Consider the following 18,025-nt stretch of genomic DNA (forward strand, 5'->3'; position numbering starts at 1 on the left):
AGAACTTAATGACAGCCTGATTTTAAGAAGCAATTCTGCGTTAATTTGACCACGGATTGGAAATTCGGTGGCTGAAGGGCCTTGCTGTCCCTGCAGCTGTCCAACATGAAACTTTTCTTTGTCTCTCCAATGAAGGAAAGGTTCCATTTGTGTGCTGAAATGAGCTGTGCAGTGCCATGGGTCTGTGTAGGGAGGGTTAAAACCATCTCCATTCTCCTGAGCCCTCCCTGTTGGCTTAGGCTGAACTGCAGAATCTTCACTGACTGAAGGAAAAGTAATTTGAGTTTCCTTAGAGCACTCTGTGCAGGTGTAACGCTGCAACATAAATTAATGCACTAAAAGTGTGGGTTTAAAATAAAGGGAGGTGGGCAGGAGAGGAAATTCCACATGAGTGATGGAATGCTGGCAAAACTGTGTTTTTAAGGAAGAATTTTAGCTTACCATGTCAACTTCTGGGGCAAGTTAGTTAACTTAGGTTAAGTCATAAAAATAAATATGATATATTATAAATATCATAGAATATGCTGAGTTGAAGGGGACCCATCAGGATCTTCAAGTCTTGGCCCTGCTCAGTACACCCAATGAATCCTGCTATGTGCTTGGGAGCATTTTCCAAATCTTACTTGAACTCTCTTCATAATAATATAATATATTAAAAAATCTTATACATATAAATATATTTAATATGTATAGTTCAATTTTAATATTGAACGATAGTATATGTAGTTCAATATTAAAACTGTTCATATATTATAGTTTAATTTTAATTTAATAATTATATAATATTAAACTACAATATTATAGTTTAATATTATATTATTATGTATTAAAAATTAGCAAAACAAATAAGAATTTGCTTTTGCACCAGGAGTGCGGAGCACTATATTATATATAGTTCAATATTAAAATTGTTTATATATTATAGTATAATACATAAACTATTTAATTTTAACTTAATTTAATAATGATATAATATTAAAATATAATATTATTTTTAATATTATATTATTATGTATTAAAAATTAGCAAAACAAATAAGAATCCGCTGTTGCACCAGGCGTGCGGGGCTCTCGGCTGCAGCGGGGCTCGAACCCGCGGCCCTACGGCCCGGCCCGCCGCGGCGTTCCCGGGCAGCGCGGGGCCCTCCGGGGCGCCAGGGGGCGCTGCGCGCTCGCGGGCGGCGCTCAGTCGCGGCGGGCCCGAGAGGAGGCGCGCGGAGCCGCCGCCGTGTCCGTCATGGCGGCGGCGCTGTCGGGGCCGCTGCGCCCCGAGCTGGCGCAGGCCGTGTCCCAGGCGCGGGTCCTGGTGGTGGGGGCCGGCGGCATCGGCTGCGAGCTGCTCAAGAACCTGGTGCTCACCGGCTTCAGCAACATTTACGTGGTGCGGGTCGATGCCGGGGCGGGAGCCGGGGCGGGCGGGCTGGCGGGCGGGGGGAGGCCGAGCCCGGGGCCGCGGGTGCCGCTCGGGGGCCGTGGTGTTGGCGGGGCCGCTCCGCCGCCGCGGTGCGTGCGCGGTTTGAAAGCGCCCCGGCCCGCCCGCGCCACCGCGGGACCGCCGGGCCGGGCGCCACAAAGGGGCCGCGGCCTGCGCGCCATCGCCGCCCCCCTCGGGCCGGGCTCCCGCCGGGCTGGGAGCTCCTCCTTCCCCCGCCGAGCTCAGGCCCCTTCCTGGCACGGCCGAAGCAGCCCGCGGGTGGAACCGCCCGGGACACCGCGCTGTGCCGCGCTCGCTGCCGGCGATGTCTTGGAAGTCTTTAGTTGTGCCGAGTGCCGCCTTTGCCGGGGCTGGGGGTGCGGGACGGGGAGGAATCGCAGCGAGGAACCCCCGGAGGGGTGAACTGCGCTTGCAGATCCCGGGCTGTAAACCCGTCAGCGCTGTCGCTTCCCGCGGGCTCCTGCTTTCACTTTTGCTTCCAGATATTAATCTGTGAACGCGTGCGGGAAGGGCAGATGCGAGAGGGTAGTAATGAAAAGAGATCGAGAGAAATACTGCTGGTGAAACTATGATTGCGTGGTGTCCGCACCTTTATTGTAGTAAAGAAGACCAGATGGTTTTACATCCAACTAGAACAGAGGTCTGTTTCCTTCAGTACCTTTTTAGTAACGTGCCCAGGAGTCACATCTGAGAGTTTTGTGACAGGTTGTGAGGAGTTTGGGTTTGCAGCCAGACTTGTTGAGCAGAGCAGCTCGTATCTAAAACCACATCAGCTTCTAGAAGAAAACAGTTACTGGTTTGCCTTGTTCTTCTTACAGCTTGGGCTTTCCTACTGGAATGCTTTTTGAATTTGTAGAATATGTTTAATCCCAAATTTTCCTTTTGGTTTGAGAGCCTATCCAATGTGAACATTGCACCAGGGAAATAAATAACTGCAGAGGAGTGGAAGCATTTTCTGCACTGTTCCTCTCCTTTTCCCCACTGCTCTGCTGTGTCAGTTGTGTGCTCCTGCAGTCCATTGCAGCCCAGCTTAAAGCTCCTGGTTTTCCATTTAGTCATTAGGCATAAATCTCATCGGGGTGTGCTTTTTGTTTCCCTTGTTATGGTTTGGGGGTTGGCATTGCCTTTCCAGGCTGACTGGGGGCTCCCCCTTAACTTAAATACATGTTGGCTCTGCCTTCATGTGACCATATTGCTGGCAGTTTTGATAAAAATAATGTTTTAATAACAGGTGGGTACAAGACAAGGTGAGAGCAAAAGAAGACTTTTTACACAAAGAGGGAATTTGCTATTAGCAGAATAAAGTGCTTTTGTCAACATTTGTGATATTGTCGAGAGTTTTCCTCGGTTAATAAATATTAGCAAACTTGAACATCTGGAAATACTTTTTATAAGTAAGTTGTGCTTTTTTTTAAAAAAGAATATTAATACCAAAATAAAATCAGTAGTTTTTAATACCAGACAACTAACTAATATGAGACTTAAGTATAGTGTCAAAAGGCATACCCTTGCCCTGAGAATGAAGAACAAAATTATGTTTTTTTCAGATCCAGGTCTGAATTAAGAGCATGAATAAAAGTTGTTAAGTGATGATGCCTTTTTCTCCAATTACCAAAATGGGAGCAGTGTAGTTGCCTTATAAGTGAGCTGTTAAATTCTCATCACTCTTAGCTAGACTGGAGCTTCTGTTGAGGTCTAGTGGTCTCAAGTTTTCTGTGTGGAGAACTCCCTTTGCTCCCTTTAATTGTAATTCTTGTTCTCAGCAGGAGCTGATGTTGCTTGTCATCTTCTCCAGTTGAAATATTCAAAGCTTTCTGGGTAGTGAAGGTTTTAACAGAGTTTTGCACTTTATTGTTTTCCCTTGAAGTTCTTGGGCTTTCTGGCTTTGGACTAAGCAAGCTGTGTGTCTTTTGAGGAGGGAACAGAGGCAGAAATGTGAATTATCCAAATACTATTTTTATAAAAAGAGACCAGACTATGGATAGTTACTGTGTTACAGTGGTTGGAATGTTTACACTCTCAGCTCTATATTTTCAAAACGTTTTATCTTTTTGTTTGCTCTGTATCCACAGGTGCTTTTATTAATTGTTTAAATAAAACTCTGTAGCTATTGCAGTTTTTAGTTCCTTCTATTGAAAATACTCCCTTGAGAGAAGAGGTAGATAAATGCTGGGGTTTGGATCTCTGGTGCAGAGATGTTCACTGAGTGTGTACTGAGCTTTATTCATAACTCAGGTTTGGTTAAACCTGAATTAATAAAGTCAGGAGCTTGTGAGAACAGCCTGAGCAGTCATGTTTCAAGTTCACACTGCACAGTCTGAGTGCTCTCTGGGTGGCTGAAGGTGTTCCTGTGCTGAGTATGTCAGCATCCCCTGGGGGAATTTGGGAGAGATATCTCAGAAAAATCTCTGAAATATCTCAGCAAAACTCTCACTCCCCTCATTAAAATGTTAAGGACAGGAGAAGACTTCTAACAAGAGTTGTTGATCAAAGAATCTTTAATTGCACAAAAAGTGGTGGTAACAAAGGTAGGAATAAATGTCAGAGCTCTAGTTAAATCTTGTTAATTCTTGTGGGATTTCTGCTGTTCCTGTGTATATATTAATGAGTGGAAGTGTAGCTCTTAGGGGAATTGCAGTCATGGCATCCTTTGTGTGCTCTGTGCTGTGTGTTTTTAAACTTTTTGATTGTGTGATTGGATTTCTTTTTTATAAGTGGACTTTATCGCTTGTTAATGTGCACTGAGGCAGTTATTGTGGGTTCAGGCAGTGGAAGCTTTTGCCCTGCAGTGTGTGTGAGATGGCTGAGCAACACCACCTTTATAGAGGTGCCCTGTGAAGGGGAAGGCCCAGCTGGTGTGGGGCCTTTCCTGGGCTCAGGGTGGGCCATGCACGGAGGGGCTGCCAGGACCTGTCTGATGGATTTCTGCATTTCCCACCCAGCTTGTGCTCTGCTCCTCAGGAACTGCTGCTGAAATCTCCATCCTGTGCGAGCAGGGCCAGGGCTGGTGACTCTGCAGTTTCAGCAGGGATCTCTGCAAAAACTTTATTCTCATGTAACCTGCACTCCTGTCACAGTCCCCTGCCAGCAGCCATAGGTGACCACTTGTGCCTCCTCAGGTGTACTGATGTGACACCTGAAAGGGCTGAGAAGGGATCTTCTGTGAAGTTTCTGCATTTTGGCCAACTGTCTTTTCTTCAAACTGTGTTACTGGTTTTGTTCCTTTTGTACCTATGAAAGTGAAATGCCTCTCTTGTGTGTTTGTAGATTGATTTGGATACTATTGATGTCAGCAATCTCAACAGACAGTTTCTGTTTCAGAAGAAACATGTTGGAAGATCAAAATCACAGGTAAGGAAAAAGTCAAAGCTCAAGGCTCATTACTCAGTATTATTTTATGGATAGTGTTAGAAACATGTACAATTTAGTTTCTGCTGGGAGGAGGTAAGTGTTGGTTGGCTGATCATGGCTATCCACAGCATTTCATTATTAAAATATTTAAATCTCTTAAGGTAGTCAACTTACTCAATACACAGCTGGTATCAATTCTGTCTTTTAGAAGGAAGGAAGAAATAATAAGTGTTTTTTTTGTTTTCTTTTTTTGTTTGTTTTGTTTCTAGGTTGCCAAGGAAAGCGTGTTACAGTTTTGTCCAGAAGCTAATATTATAGCTTACCATGATAGCATCATGAAGTATGTTTGGTTTTAAGCTCTAATTACATGTTTGATTTGCAAGTACTGTGTTATTTAAATGCTGCAATGGTGTGCTTTAAGGTATTTTGCAAAACTTCCTCAGTAAGGAGAAATAGCTGTAAATGTGAACTACCATGCACTTGAGTGGGAGTGTGGCTTTTGCATGGGTTTTAAGCTCTGGTAGTAAGCTCTAGTGATTTGTTTGTGTCTGTTTTTCATTTTATTGGCAACATTTGCCATATGAGTTTCTGCTCTGTAAGGATGTCCTGAAGTCTTGAGCAATAATTAAATTAAGACACATGTGAATCTTGAGACTGTGATTAACAAAATTAAGTCCTCTGTGTGTGTGTAGGTAACTGTCATATATGCCCCAAGCTGTTGAAATTTAGTCTTTATGAGCTGCAACCAATGAGTAGAGTACAAGATTATGTAGGTTTCCATTAGCTGTTCCCCATGTTTTAATTTATATTTGCTCCAGTTTCTAAAAAAATTAATATTCTGTACCATGGGGGTTTGAACTCTGATGTTTCTATTAGCCAGTGAAACACTGACTCACTGCTTCCTTCTCCTGAAACTGTTAATCCTGTTTCCTCTTTTCTCTCTCTTCTTCTGCACCTTCTTGTTTCAGTCAGAAAAATGCACCATAAAGATAACTGAAGTGTCAGGATTTAAGGTGCCATATGTTGGCTCCTCAGGGTATGGCCACACAGTCAAACCAGTGGAGCTATCAGAGCACAATGAATTATGCACAGTCTGATGGGCTGTGGTAATTACAGTGTGCATGTTTTAGCTACAGCTGATGGTTTTTAAGGTCAGTTACCACAGCTCAGCCAATTTACTCATTAGGTCAGAGTAGTTTAATCATTTTCCCTTGTCTGCCTGTTTCATTGGTCAAATTAGTGCTAATTGCAGTAGCTTCCTTCCAGCAGCATAAAATTCATGCTTTCACCCAGCTTTAAAGTGGGTGGAAGACAAATGGGGCAGTTAAAGGGTAGCTAAATTTATAAACGTGTAAGATGTGTAATTTATCACATTGGTTGCATGTGTAGAGTTTCTGTTGTGCAGTAATAACCAAGAGCTTGGATGTGCCATTTGAAATGTTGTTTTTGTTTTCCATAGCCCTGACTATAACGTAGAGTTCTTCCGCCAGTTTACGTTGGTTATGAATGCTCTGGATAACAGAGGTGAAGTTTTCACTATGATTTTCTATTGCACATGTAGCTCCTTCCCTGCTGCAGTGTCCTTTGAATAACAAGCATCCTCCTAACCCATCTGCAGCTGCACTGAGCCTCGTGGGCTTTGCTAGAGAGTGAAGGGGTGGTTGGTGCTTCTGCAGGTGCTCTGAAAGGAAATGTGCCCTGCTAATTCTGCTTCATGGGACCCGCTGGGTACTGTGGGTGCAGGGTGGCTGTAGTCAGCTGGTTTGCTGTGTTTATTGATGTCCATGTGAGAATGGGAAATGGGGCTTTGGGAAAATGCTCTATAGAGAAACAAGGTATGTTAAAGATAAGTGCATAGGATGCTAGTTTGAACTTGGAGAAGCAAAACTTCTTTTTTTTCTTAACTATTCAAATTTTTTCTTTAAAACCCTCTTGATTTGCAGCTGCCCGTAACCATGTGAACAGGATGTGTCTGGCTGCTGATATTCCTCTTATAGAGAGTGGAACTGCAGGCTACCTTGGACAAGTAACTGTTATCAAAAAGGTTAGGGGGGTGTCTCCCTTGCCATTGGCTATTTTGGACAACAGGGAGGGGGTGTTTGGAGATAGAGTTACAGCTCATCTGTTAATAGCCCAAATGATCAGTAGCCTTCTCAGAGTGACAAATAAATGCTTCATTTTTCACCAGGGAGTGACAGAATGTTATGAATGTCAGCCTAAACCAACTCAGAAAACTTTCCCAGGCTGCACCATCCGAAACACGCCCTCAGAGCCTATCCATTGCATTGTGTGGGCCAAGTATTTGTTCAAGTAAGTGACTTTTTTAAAGAAACATCCTTTAAAAAAGTTTGTTCTTTTGGTTTCTAAACATACAGAGAAAGAAATAAAATTGACACACTTTAAAAAAATATTATAATGGATTTTAAATTCATTTTTAATTGATTTAGATAGATTGTGGTGAAACCTCCAGTTCCTTGACCTGGGTGCTGGGGTGGTTATAAAGATGGAAGGTTGATTAGTATTTAGGCCTTGCTCTAATAGCACAAAAAATCTGGCAGAGTAGTTTGGCACAGCAGCGTAGGTTAAGATTGGTTTATTATTCATCTTTGTATGAAGTAAGCACATTTTTCAGTTTAATGCATATTTTAACAAGTTTGTTGGAATCTTGGATATCCCAGAGGTTCTAAAAATGCATTTAGTACTGCAGTGTAAATGTTAGGCTGAATATTGGGTGAGCTACTGAGTGAGTTTTACAGAAAAGTGTTTTGCTGAATTCATTTTTGCATTGGGCATTTTGTATTGCCCATGTTAAGTCCACGTGTGATGAATCCCAGCATGTTAAAAAGCAATGTATGAAGTGGCAGTCTGTCTGAAAGCAGGAATCATAAAGTTAATATATATCCATTAGCAAATATATGAGTCTTTAACCACATATGCTGAAATTCTGGTCTTGTTGTTCTTAATTATTATATAGCCAGCTGTTTGGAGAAGAGGATGCTGATCAAGAAGTCTCTCCTGACAGAGCTGATCCTGAAGCTGCCTGTGAGTGTGATATATCTGGTGGCTTACCCTGTTACTGAAATGTTCTGTTTCAGAGATTATGACTCCTTTCTGTACATTTCTTAAGCTTAGAGAGTTCAGCTCAATTTGCTTTAAAGAAGATTCTGTTTCTGGCCTCTGGGAGGCTTGTTTTTGGAACAGAGCACTGAGTGGTATTTGTAGTCACTCTGCATTTCCCACTCCTTGCTGAGGGTTTGCAAGGAAACTTCAGGAATTGTGTTTGAGCTTTTCTAGCCTGCAACACTTGAGCATTAATCTACATAGGAAGTGTGTCCATTTTGAGTGATATTTTTACAGCTATTCATTATTTCTCTGTAAGGACAGTTATCATAGTTCCTATGAGGTGAATAAGCATCATTGTTGGTTGCTTCTTTTGGATACTTTGATAGATGAATGGACTTGGGAGGGGGAGCTTAGAGGATCCTCCGACTCTTCAAATGCTTTGAGCATCAGACAGTGATCACTGGACAGGTTGTTCCTACAGGAAGTGCAGAATGAAATAGCTGAGTCTTAACAAGAGTGGCAATATAAAATCACTCAAAACAATGGCTGAGGTAGTTGACAGGTAGCAAATGCAATGCCACTTATTTAAGTAGAGACAGCAGGGCAGTGACAGGAGTGCTGAGCTGGAGCCTGGTGTCTGCAGTGACAGACTGCCCACGGTCAGGGTGCTGTGGTCACACAGGGGGGCGCTGTCCCCGTTTGACCCCAGCTGGCAGCTCAGCACTGCACACTTCACTCACTGCCCTGCCCAGAGCAGGGAGAACCACACAAAATTAGGGAGCCTCACAGGCTGGGGTAAGAGCAGCTAATAATGGAAATAAATGTGTAATACTATTGATCACAACTGGAATAAAGAGAGGGGGAATAAAACTCAAGACAAACAAGTGACTGCCCACTGGCCAGTGGCTGCTCAGGCAGTCCCCAGGCAGAGATCAGCCCCTCCCAGCCAGCTCCCCCAGTTTCTGTGCTGAGTAGGATGTTCTGAGGTCTGGAAATCCCTGTGCTCAGTTCAGGGCAGCTGTGCTGGCTCTGCTCCCTCCCAGCTCCTTGTGCAGAGCACAGGAAACTGAAAAGTCCCTAACTTGGAGTCACCTCTTGGCAGCAGCTGAAACATCAGCCTGTCACCAACAGCATCTCCTGCAGAACCCAAAACACAGCACCAGACTACCTACTAGAAAGAAAATTAACTCTCCCAGTCCAAATCAGGACATCCAGGGAAGAGTTAATGGAACATTTATAAGGGAAGTTGTCCCAGCAGGGCTCTGTGGGGCCATGGAAGGAATCAGCGAGCCTGTGTAGAGTGTGTCTGCTTTAGGCTGCTCTAAATGTCCAGGGGGCAGATCCAAAAACTGTTGAGTGGAATCTGAGGGACATAAGCAGCCAAAAGGGACAAAAATGGCTGAAGATCCTGAAGTGGATAAACTACTTGAATGATAAAGGTAAATGGTGATTGGAGGAGTCTCAGATGGGAGATGTGTGCTGTTCAGCACAGATGATTAGGCAAAGTCACTCAGAGTCAAAAAGATGAGACCTAACTTCAAAAAGTAGTAAAAAGCTTTGCAATACAGAATAACTGGACAATGGTAGATGAGGCAGATAAATATGAAATAATGCATTGGTGAAAGAGGGGAAACATTCCCAAATTTACACATAAAGTGATGGTCTCTGAGTTGATTTTTCTCATTTAGTCAAGATGTTAATAAATAGTTCTATAAAAACATCAATCTGATTATTAGAAGTCATGATAGCAGTTGTTGGAGGTGACTAGGAAAGAAAGAAAATTATTTGTATCTTTAAAGAGATTTTTTTGTTTAAAAAGAACCAGAGATAGGAAACCGATTTTTATGTTTATTTTAAAAACCCAACCAAACTAAGACTCTTTAGCCAGAAAAGAGACTGCTGAAAGGACTGGTAAGACATTTCTGAAGTAGCAACATTATGTGGAGAAAATTAGTGGAAAACAATTGTTCATTGTTTCTGCCAATAAAGGACTTGGGTGATACCAGGTTAAGTGGGTGAGTTGCAGTTTCAGAGGCAAAGAGGAGCAAACACACTGTGCCTAATTCAGCTTTTGTTGGGTGCAATAAAACCATTTTATGCTCCCTGCATAATTTTGGTAATTGACTCTGGGGGTAATATTTGGATGGGATTTTTTTTTTAATTTAAAATACTGTTTATCACTTTGTGAATAGGGGAGCCAGCAGAAGCAGAAGCCAGAGCACTAGCATCCAATGAAGATGGTGAGATTAAACGTGTTTCAACTAAGGAGTGGGCTAAATCCACTGGCTATGATCCAGTTAAACTTTTTACTAAGGTATGTTCTTTATACCAAATAAATGTCTTTATTTGAAATGCATGAGGTTGTGTAAAGTTAAATCAAACTTGAGCATTACTTTTCATGGGAAAGGGTCTGTTTGACCTCTGGAATTGCACTGGGCATAATCAGAACCAATCTGATTACCTAAAAGCTGTCAGTCATCTGTGCAATATCAGGCTCTGGCATAAGGAAAGACAAACTGATTTAGTTGTTTTTGTTCTACACAGTTACTGAAAGTGGATAAATAGAGGAAATGAGCTTGAATGTAATGTTCATAGGTAGCAATAACTTTTCTTTGGGAATTCATTGGCATGTTCATTCATTTGTCTCAGAGAGGGCATACAAAGAACTGTAGGGATGGCTTCAATAGACAGGTAAAGCACTCTTTGAACTATTGTTTCTTGATTTTTCACTGTACTCCTCCCCAGATCAATCAGAGCTATGTCTGCTCTATCCAGTGAGTGTTAGACAGTAGGGACTAAGATTGTAGAATCTGTTTTTATGTAGTTGAAAATACTGTCAAGGAGAAAATCATGACCTCATCAATGTAATGCTAGTTTTTCAGTGTCTTTTTTCCTCCCTTTAATTTGATTTTTTTTTCATGTTTCCAGCTTTTCAAAGATGACATTAGATATCTGCTGACAATGGATAAGCTGTGGAGGAAAAGAAAGCCTCCAGTGCCACTGGACTGGGCTGAGGTACAAAAGCAAGGTAACTGTCCCTCCTCCTACTGTACATTTGTAAATAATACCTGCTGTTTATTAATGCATGTGTGATATTTACTTTTTTTTTTACTGCCACAGTTGAGATCTGATAATGAACATATTAATTCTTTACATTTCCTGAAGATTTCAAATTTTTCTCTGTATAGACAACACTTTGTCTAAGACTGTTTTGCAGTTGTTGTTTTAGATGCTCAGTATTGGCAGTAGAAAATACATATTTAACAAAATTATGTCAGCTTATTCTAGGACACCTTACTGTAAGCACTTATAAGATTTATGTCTGCAAGTTGGTTGAAAATTTATGTTTGCTGTAATTTGTGTGTGTTTAGGTGACTGATGGCATAGCTGGTTTAAATGCAGATTTGTTATAAAATGTTATAAAATGCTACTGTAGGTTAAGGATATTGTTCTTCAATGTAGAAAATACTGAATTCTGCTGAAATTGGAAAGTTATTTGAGATAACTTTTGTGGAACTTGCAAATATTCCTGATCTTTTTTTTTTTTCTCCTTTTCCCCAAAGAGCAAAACATGCCTGACCAGCAGAATGAGAGCTCTGCAGTGCTGAAGGATCAGCAGGTTCTCAATGTCAGGAGCTATGCAGACCTGTTTTCAAAGAGTGTTAAAACCCTGAGTCTTCACCTGGCTGAGAAGGCTGATGGAGAAGCTCTTATATGGGATAAGGTTAGTTTGCCACCTGTGAACTCTACATGGGTAATACAAGTATTAGTTGGGCTCATTCAGAGTCCTTAGAAGTGATACTACTTAACACAAAACTATCTGACACCTTATGGAAACAGTTTCCATATGTAAACAAATTCATTCTTTAAACACTATATTGTGTAACTCGCTCAGGGCAGGGATTAACTGCTGTGCTGTGAATTACTTCATTCATCAAATTCACCAGCTCATAAAAGCACAAATTCACAAGTATTTGTCGTGTTTTGATTTTTGAAAATATTTAAATAATGCAGCTTCATTTTTCCCTTATGTGTTTCCAGTGCATGCTCTTCACCAGGTGTCAGTAGCTGGGGGTTTACTGAGTTGTGAGCAATCAGCTGATGATAGGTGTGCAGCACAAATTCTGTTGAAGAGGAGAATTTTCTCTTTTATCACCACACACAGTATCACTTCAGTCAGTTATCATTTGGCATAAGAAAAAGCAGTCTGTAAATGGGGGGCACAAAATATTAGAATATTACTACAACCAATTTTACAAATACTTCTCTCTGAAACACCCAGAGTTTGAAACTGATTCACAGTTAAAATTCAATGTTGAAAATGTTTGAAACATTGTAAGACTTAGGATTTAAACATTTTTATAATGTACAAGGTATTTTATTAGTACATATCTACTAATTTGCCAATAAAATACATGTTTAGAATCTGTAGTTAGTATTTAAAGTGTTGCTGATCTGAGTACACCATCTGAAAGAGGAAGTATATTGAATTTGAAATGGAATTTTGTACAGGTTTGTTTTTTATTTTAATTCTGGTTTTTAAGGTTTTAGGAACCATGTGTAGCAAACTCCTTCCAGTGAGTAATCTGATTTTTAAATTTTTAAAATGTTTTTTGTATTGACTTCTTTTTAGGATGACCCTTCTGCCATGGATTTTGTCACTGCTGCTGCAAACCTCAGGATGCATGTTTTTGGAATGAACATGAAGAGCAGATTTGATATCAAGTGTAAGGATAAAATGGAACATTGTTTTATTTAAATTACAATCTTCTTTTTTTCTTCTGCTGTTAAAAATCTGCATTCTGGTTTGTTTTGCAGCAATGGCAGGAAATATAATCCCAGCTATAGCCACTACCAATGCAGTGATTGCTGGGCTGATAGTGCTGGAGGGTTTGAAGATTTTGTCGGGGAAAATAGATCAGTGTAGAACGGTAAGTGAGAATAAAATGCTTTTGCTTTCCTGCTATTTATTATTTGTTTAAAAGTTACATTTAACATTTTTTCACTGTTGTGTAGTTTTACTGTCTCTCACTTGTTGCTTCAGTAGATTCTGAGTATGCTGGGAACTTTCAGTCACAATGAAAAGAGAAGTGCAGGTCTTAAGGATCTGTAAATTCCTATGAGTTAATGGAAATGTACTGTGAGACTCCTGCTCAGCAGGCACAGCACAGAGGATTAGGAAACAGCACAGCCTGTCAGACAGGACAAGAAATCTGCACGAAAAGAGGCTTTAGACATGCTGCTAATTACAGAATAACCTGATTTCTTCTTGTCTGTCCTCAAGATTTTTCTGAACAAGCAGCCAAATCCCAGGAAGAAGCTGTTGGTTCCTTGTGCTTTGGATCCACCAAATCCCAGTTGTTATGTATGTGCAAGTAAGCCAGAAGTGACTGTGAAACTTAACACACACAAAGTTACTGTGTTGACACTCCAGGATAAGGTAAATCTTGAGCTACAGTTACAGCTTTCATTTCAAATCTAATACTGTAAATTATTAAAATTAGGTATTTGCTGTAGTGTATTATACAGAGTGTATTTTGACCTAGCATCTCCTGCTTATATTTACTATACATTTCTCTCAGCTACAAGAAGAGCTGATTAGCCAGTATGCTTCTTGCCCATGTGTGTTGTATGTTGTATGTATGTAAAAGAATGTTTGTATTTTGTAAGTTTTGGTGGTTTTAAAATCTATTCATATCTGAGAGCAAAAAAACCGAAATTTGCATTTCAGTTGAAGGTTCAGTAGCTACATTACAGTTGTGGTCACAATTGATTTGTAATCCTGTCATTTTATGAAGTATTCAAAGAAAATTTTCTAGCTTATATGAACCTGTATCAGACCTCAAAAATATAACAATTTTGTTTGTGGAAGTGAACAAAAAAGTATAGGCTTTCAGTAGATGCCTGAAAATGAGCCAGAATAATAAAATCAAGAAATTCAGGGTTTTTTTAAATAAATCTTTTTAAGTCAGAGATTTAATATATTTTAATATATTTACATTTTCAGATACTGAAAGAAAAATTTGCTATGGTAGCACCAGATGTACAAATAGAGGATGGAAAGGGAACTATTCTGATCTCTTCAGAAGAAGGTGAAACAGAAGGTATGTACGCTCCTGAGGGTCTGGGATAAGAGTACACAAACCCTTGGAAGAGACTCTGCAGAGTAGGTGTGTGGCAGACATTGCAGTGCTCACCCTGTGCACGAGTGTTTGAGGAGGGTTTGTGAGTGTTTGGAGTGGCTTGAGGACAGCCAGGGCTGTTGTGTGCAAGCTGTGTGTGCAGCTCAGCTTTCCTGCACAAAGCACTGCTCAGCTGGTGTGTCAGGATTCCTTTCAGGAACAGGCACCCCTGCATTTGCCAGCTCCTAGGTGCTGCTCTGTTCATGATGCCACAAAGCAACTCCAAAATATTCCCAAATGCAGTAATTGTGAAGTGCTTGAACAGGATGGCATGAGGAGGAAATAAATCAAACATCATAAGTAGCTTCAATTCCTAATAGGCTTAAATGTCAGCTTTCAATTTAAATGAAGCTAATACATGTTAATCATATGTTCTTACATAAAAGTTCTGGAGTACTCCATATTTACTCAGGTGTAAAGATCTTTCTATAAATAGCTCTGTACACTGCAGGTTTTTACTGTTTTTGTAGCAAATAACCACAGGAAATTATCAGACTTTGGAATTCGAAATGGCAGTCGACTACAAGCAGATGATTTCCTCCAGGACTACACTCTGTTAATCAATGTGCTTCACAGGTAAGGATTCTGAAATCAGTGTTTTGTGTATATACATGGAATGGTTCCACAGGGAATTTTTCACTCACAATTTAAATACATGAACAAAGTTCAAAGATTAAGCTGCTGAAAAGAAATATAAAGGCAAAAGAGGAATCATTATTACTTATTAAATTATAGTTTAAGGGGTTTTGGTTTGTGTCTTTTTTGTTGTAGTCTTGTTTGATTGTGGTTTTGTTTTTTATAGCGATAACTGAAAGAGGTTTATTTCAGTAATTTGTTGTTACACAACATAAGAATACATTGCAAAAACAAATTAACATGTGGGGCAACCGACAAGCAAGAAACTGGCATTTAAAAAAAAACCCTAAAATCTTGAAAGGCAAAAAAACCCCAGCCTGCTGGGATAATAGATGCTCTCCTTGATAGCTGTGTTCAGAAGTCCCTCTGAGCTCACTGGGGTGTGTGTTTAACCCTGGGGAGGTAACAGCCACACACAGAAATTCACACTGCTTGTTCAGTGGGAGGAGGGCTGTGCTGGTAAGGAAGAAAGGTAAGCTCAGGCAATATTTTTTCTGATTCCTAAGCATTTGGTGTTGGTAGCACTGGGTGGAATAGTGTTTAGGAATAGACAAAGCATAAATTACAAAAGAGGACTGAACACATTTTCCTCTTTTTCAGTATGTTTTCTCATTTTGTCACAGTTGCAGCGTGCTTTAATACTTGAATGGGTTGTTTTTTTGTGTAAAAGACAGGATTTTATTTTCTGGCTGTTTAAAAGCATGTGTATTTTTCTGCAGTGAAGACCTAGAAAAAGATGTAGAATTTGAAGTTGTTGGTGATGCCCCTGAAAGAATTGGCCCTAAACCATCAGAACCAGCATCCAGGAACATTAGCAATGGTAGTGATGATGGAGCACAGCCCTCAACATCAACAGGTAATCAGCAGTAATCAATATTAAACAAAGCAGTCCTTCTCTAGTGCAGTCCAGTTAAAGTTGTCTTCAGTTGTGTTATTGAACTTTGCCAATGCACAGTAAAAGGCATTTAAGTTGCCTCTCTGTATAACTAACACTAAATAGAAAAATGCACATTTACAATTTTTACAAAGAGACAAAAGGACAGAAATGTATAGTACATACACTTGGAAATTCTTACTTACTTGGTGTTCCTTTGCCTGTAAGATACGTACACAGATTTAAGACACAAAATATGTAGTTCCTTCCCTCTTGTTTGAGGGAAAACTAAATTTTAAGAGTATTGATAAAAATTCCTCTAAATTGTATTAGAAATTGCATAATTTAATATGTTTTTACAGTGAATTTGTGTTTAAAACCAAACAAAATCCTCTAGATGTCTTGAAAGTTCACATTTGGCTCTCCCTTTCTTCATACTATCCATTGTTATTCTTTAGCTCTGTTAGTCTGCTCACCCTTCTGCTTCTCCCCATCTTTGAGACTTCTCTCTCCTGGAGTTCTGAGGGCAGCAGGGAAAGGAGAAGCTGCTCTAGAGCTTGCTGTGTGCAAAACTTCTTTTCCCAGCACCTGCTGCAGACAGCAGCAATTCTTCTGCTTTGTACATGCAAAAAAAAGTCAAGCTAACTAATGCATTTCCCATATTTTTGGCTTATTGCAGTATTTTCCACACCTGTAGTGAAGAAGGAACACCAGTGTGAAAATGATATTTTATAGTAACTTCAGGCACATTTAAGATACTCTTGTGTGGATGTGACAGTTTGGTCAGAGAGAGAAAAAGCTAGATAAGCTTTCCCATGAATTGGTCTGAGGGAGCTGGAGAGAAAGAATGGTAAACAATCTGCAGGTGGTTTTTAACCAGCTGTTTTCCCATAGGAATGCTTACCAAAAGGGTGGTTTCTTAACCAGTGGTGATGGTGTTTTGATTAAAGGACCCATCAGGTCCACCTGTAGTGAACTAGAGTGTAAAAAGGAATGGGTTGCACCTTCTGAGAATGCCTGGAGTGTGTCACTCGTTTCTCCGTATCATTTCTGACTCAACAGTGACATTCTTGCAGTTGCATGGCAAAGAATGCTCCAATTTTTATGTAGGAAAACTGGTTTGAGAGTAGCCTGCATCCACTGCAGGATCCATTTGAATCTCAGGCACCTCTTTTGCAGCTCCAGAGCAGGAGGACGTGGTGATTGTTGACTCTGAGGACGAAGGCACTTCCAGCAACGCTGCGGATGCGGAGAGCAGGAGCCGCAAGAGGAAGCTGGAGAAGGGCTGTGAGTGTGGAGGGGCCAAGAGATCTCGGGCTGAGCAGGAGCAGGATGACCTGATGATCGTGGAGTCTGAGGATGAGGGGGCTGCCAGCAGCCTGGGCGAGGAGGAGAGCAGGAGCCACAAGAGGAAACTTGAAGAGAAAGGCTGCGAGTGCGTCGGGGCGAAGAGCGTGTGCTGAGCTAACAGCAAGATGAAGAGCATTGAGGGAACCTCCCCTTGGCAAAGTGATTCACATAGTGTCATACTGTAACAGCAGATTGTGCTGGGATGTGAAAAATGTCCAGAACTAGACTAACTCTAAGGTCTTGGTTCAAAGTGGATACCAAATAATTTGTGTCTGTTTCTCTCGATGATAAAGCTCTTGTATCAATAGACTCAGAAAGGTTTTTCTGTATTCCATATATTAAATGTAGTGGAAATATAGTCTATGAATACCTACAGATAAGTATTTATCTAAACATGAAAACAGCATGGTATTTTTGTGTAAATACCTTTTAGGTATTGTACAACAGGACAAAAAAACTCTGCTTTTGTTTAGTGAAAGGGCCATCACCAGATGCCCACATTTTAAGCAACTACATTTTTTATTTTTCAGTGATTACCTTTAAAATTTCCCAGCAGTGGCCTGCCTGCATATTTGCTTATCCCTTTCTGAGGCCATGTTGCAAGTGTGACTGCTCCACCTCCAGCATTCACAAAATCACAGATGCTTGAAGAATTAACATTTTTAGCCTAGTCCTAAACATTTTTCACACCCTGAACAAGTAAAGAAAATCCAACAAAGCAAATTAGTGCCACCTTCTAACAGTGTTCTTAAACATCAGCTGGCACTATGTACATTACTGTAGAACTGTTAATTTACTCCAGTTTTTCAGCTCGTACTGCCTGGTATGTCAGTGTAAGAAGCAAATTTTTGTGTATTGTTACAGTTTCAGGTTATTTATATTTGATGTTTTGTAAACTCAGATACTACTACTATACTGTACATCTGATGGACCAAATAAATAACATCTGAAATACTTGCTATATTTGCTTGCACAGTCCAAAATTATGCTGACTTATGGGATTTTACAATGTATAGCCTTCAAAAATTACTGTATTATTTCCATTTTTCTAAACATAACCTAGTAGTACAGAACTTAAGCTTCACTTGTTTGAGGTGAAAGGGGAATTTTTTTAATAAAACTTTTGTGAATGTTT

The 18,025-nt window shown here is 40.5% G+C and overlaps 1 protein-coding gene across 1 annotated transcript; it reads left to right on the forward strand.

The window, feature by feature from the left end:
• The first annotated feature begins 1,185 nt into the window (after positions 1 to 1,185).
• UBA2 (ubiquitin like modifier activating enzyme 2) lies at positions 1,186 to 18,025 on the forward strand. Its single transcript, XM_014270996.3, has 17 exons — positions 1,186 to 1,380; positions 4,702 to 4,785; positions 5,055 to 5,125; positions 6,245 to 6,309; positions 6,729 to 6,829; positions 6,974 to 7,095; positions 7,760 to 7,827; positions 10,041 to 10,162; positions 10,777 to 10,876; positions 11,412 to 11,572; positions 12,482 to 12,575; positions 12,667 to 12,779; positions 13,133 to 13,288; positions 13,856 to 13,952; positions 14,501 to 14,606; positions 15,386 to 15,522; positions 16,720 to 18,025. Exons 1-17 carry the CDS (start codon positions 1,237 to 1,239, stop codon positions 17,001 to 17,003), a joined length of 2,025 nt encoding a protein of 674 aa, XP_014126471.2. The 5' UTR covers positions 1,186 to 1,236; the 3' UTR covers positions 17,004 to 18,025.

Source organism: Zonotrichia albicollis, chromosome 13 (assembly GCF_047830755.1).
Source record: "Zonotrichia albicollis isolate bZonAlb1 chromosome 13, bZonAlb1.hap1, whole genome shotgun sequence".
NCBI classification, from domain to species: Eukaryota; Metazoa; Chordata; class Aves; order Passeriformes; family Passerellidae; genus Zonotrichia; species Zonotrichia albicollis.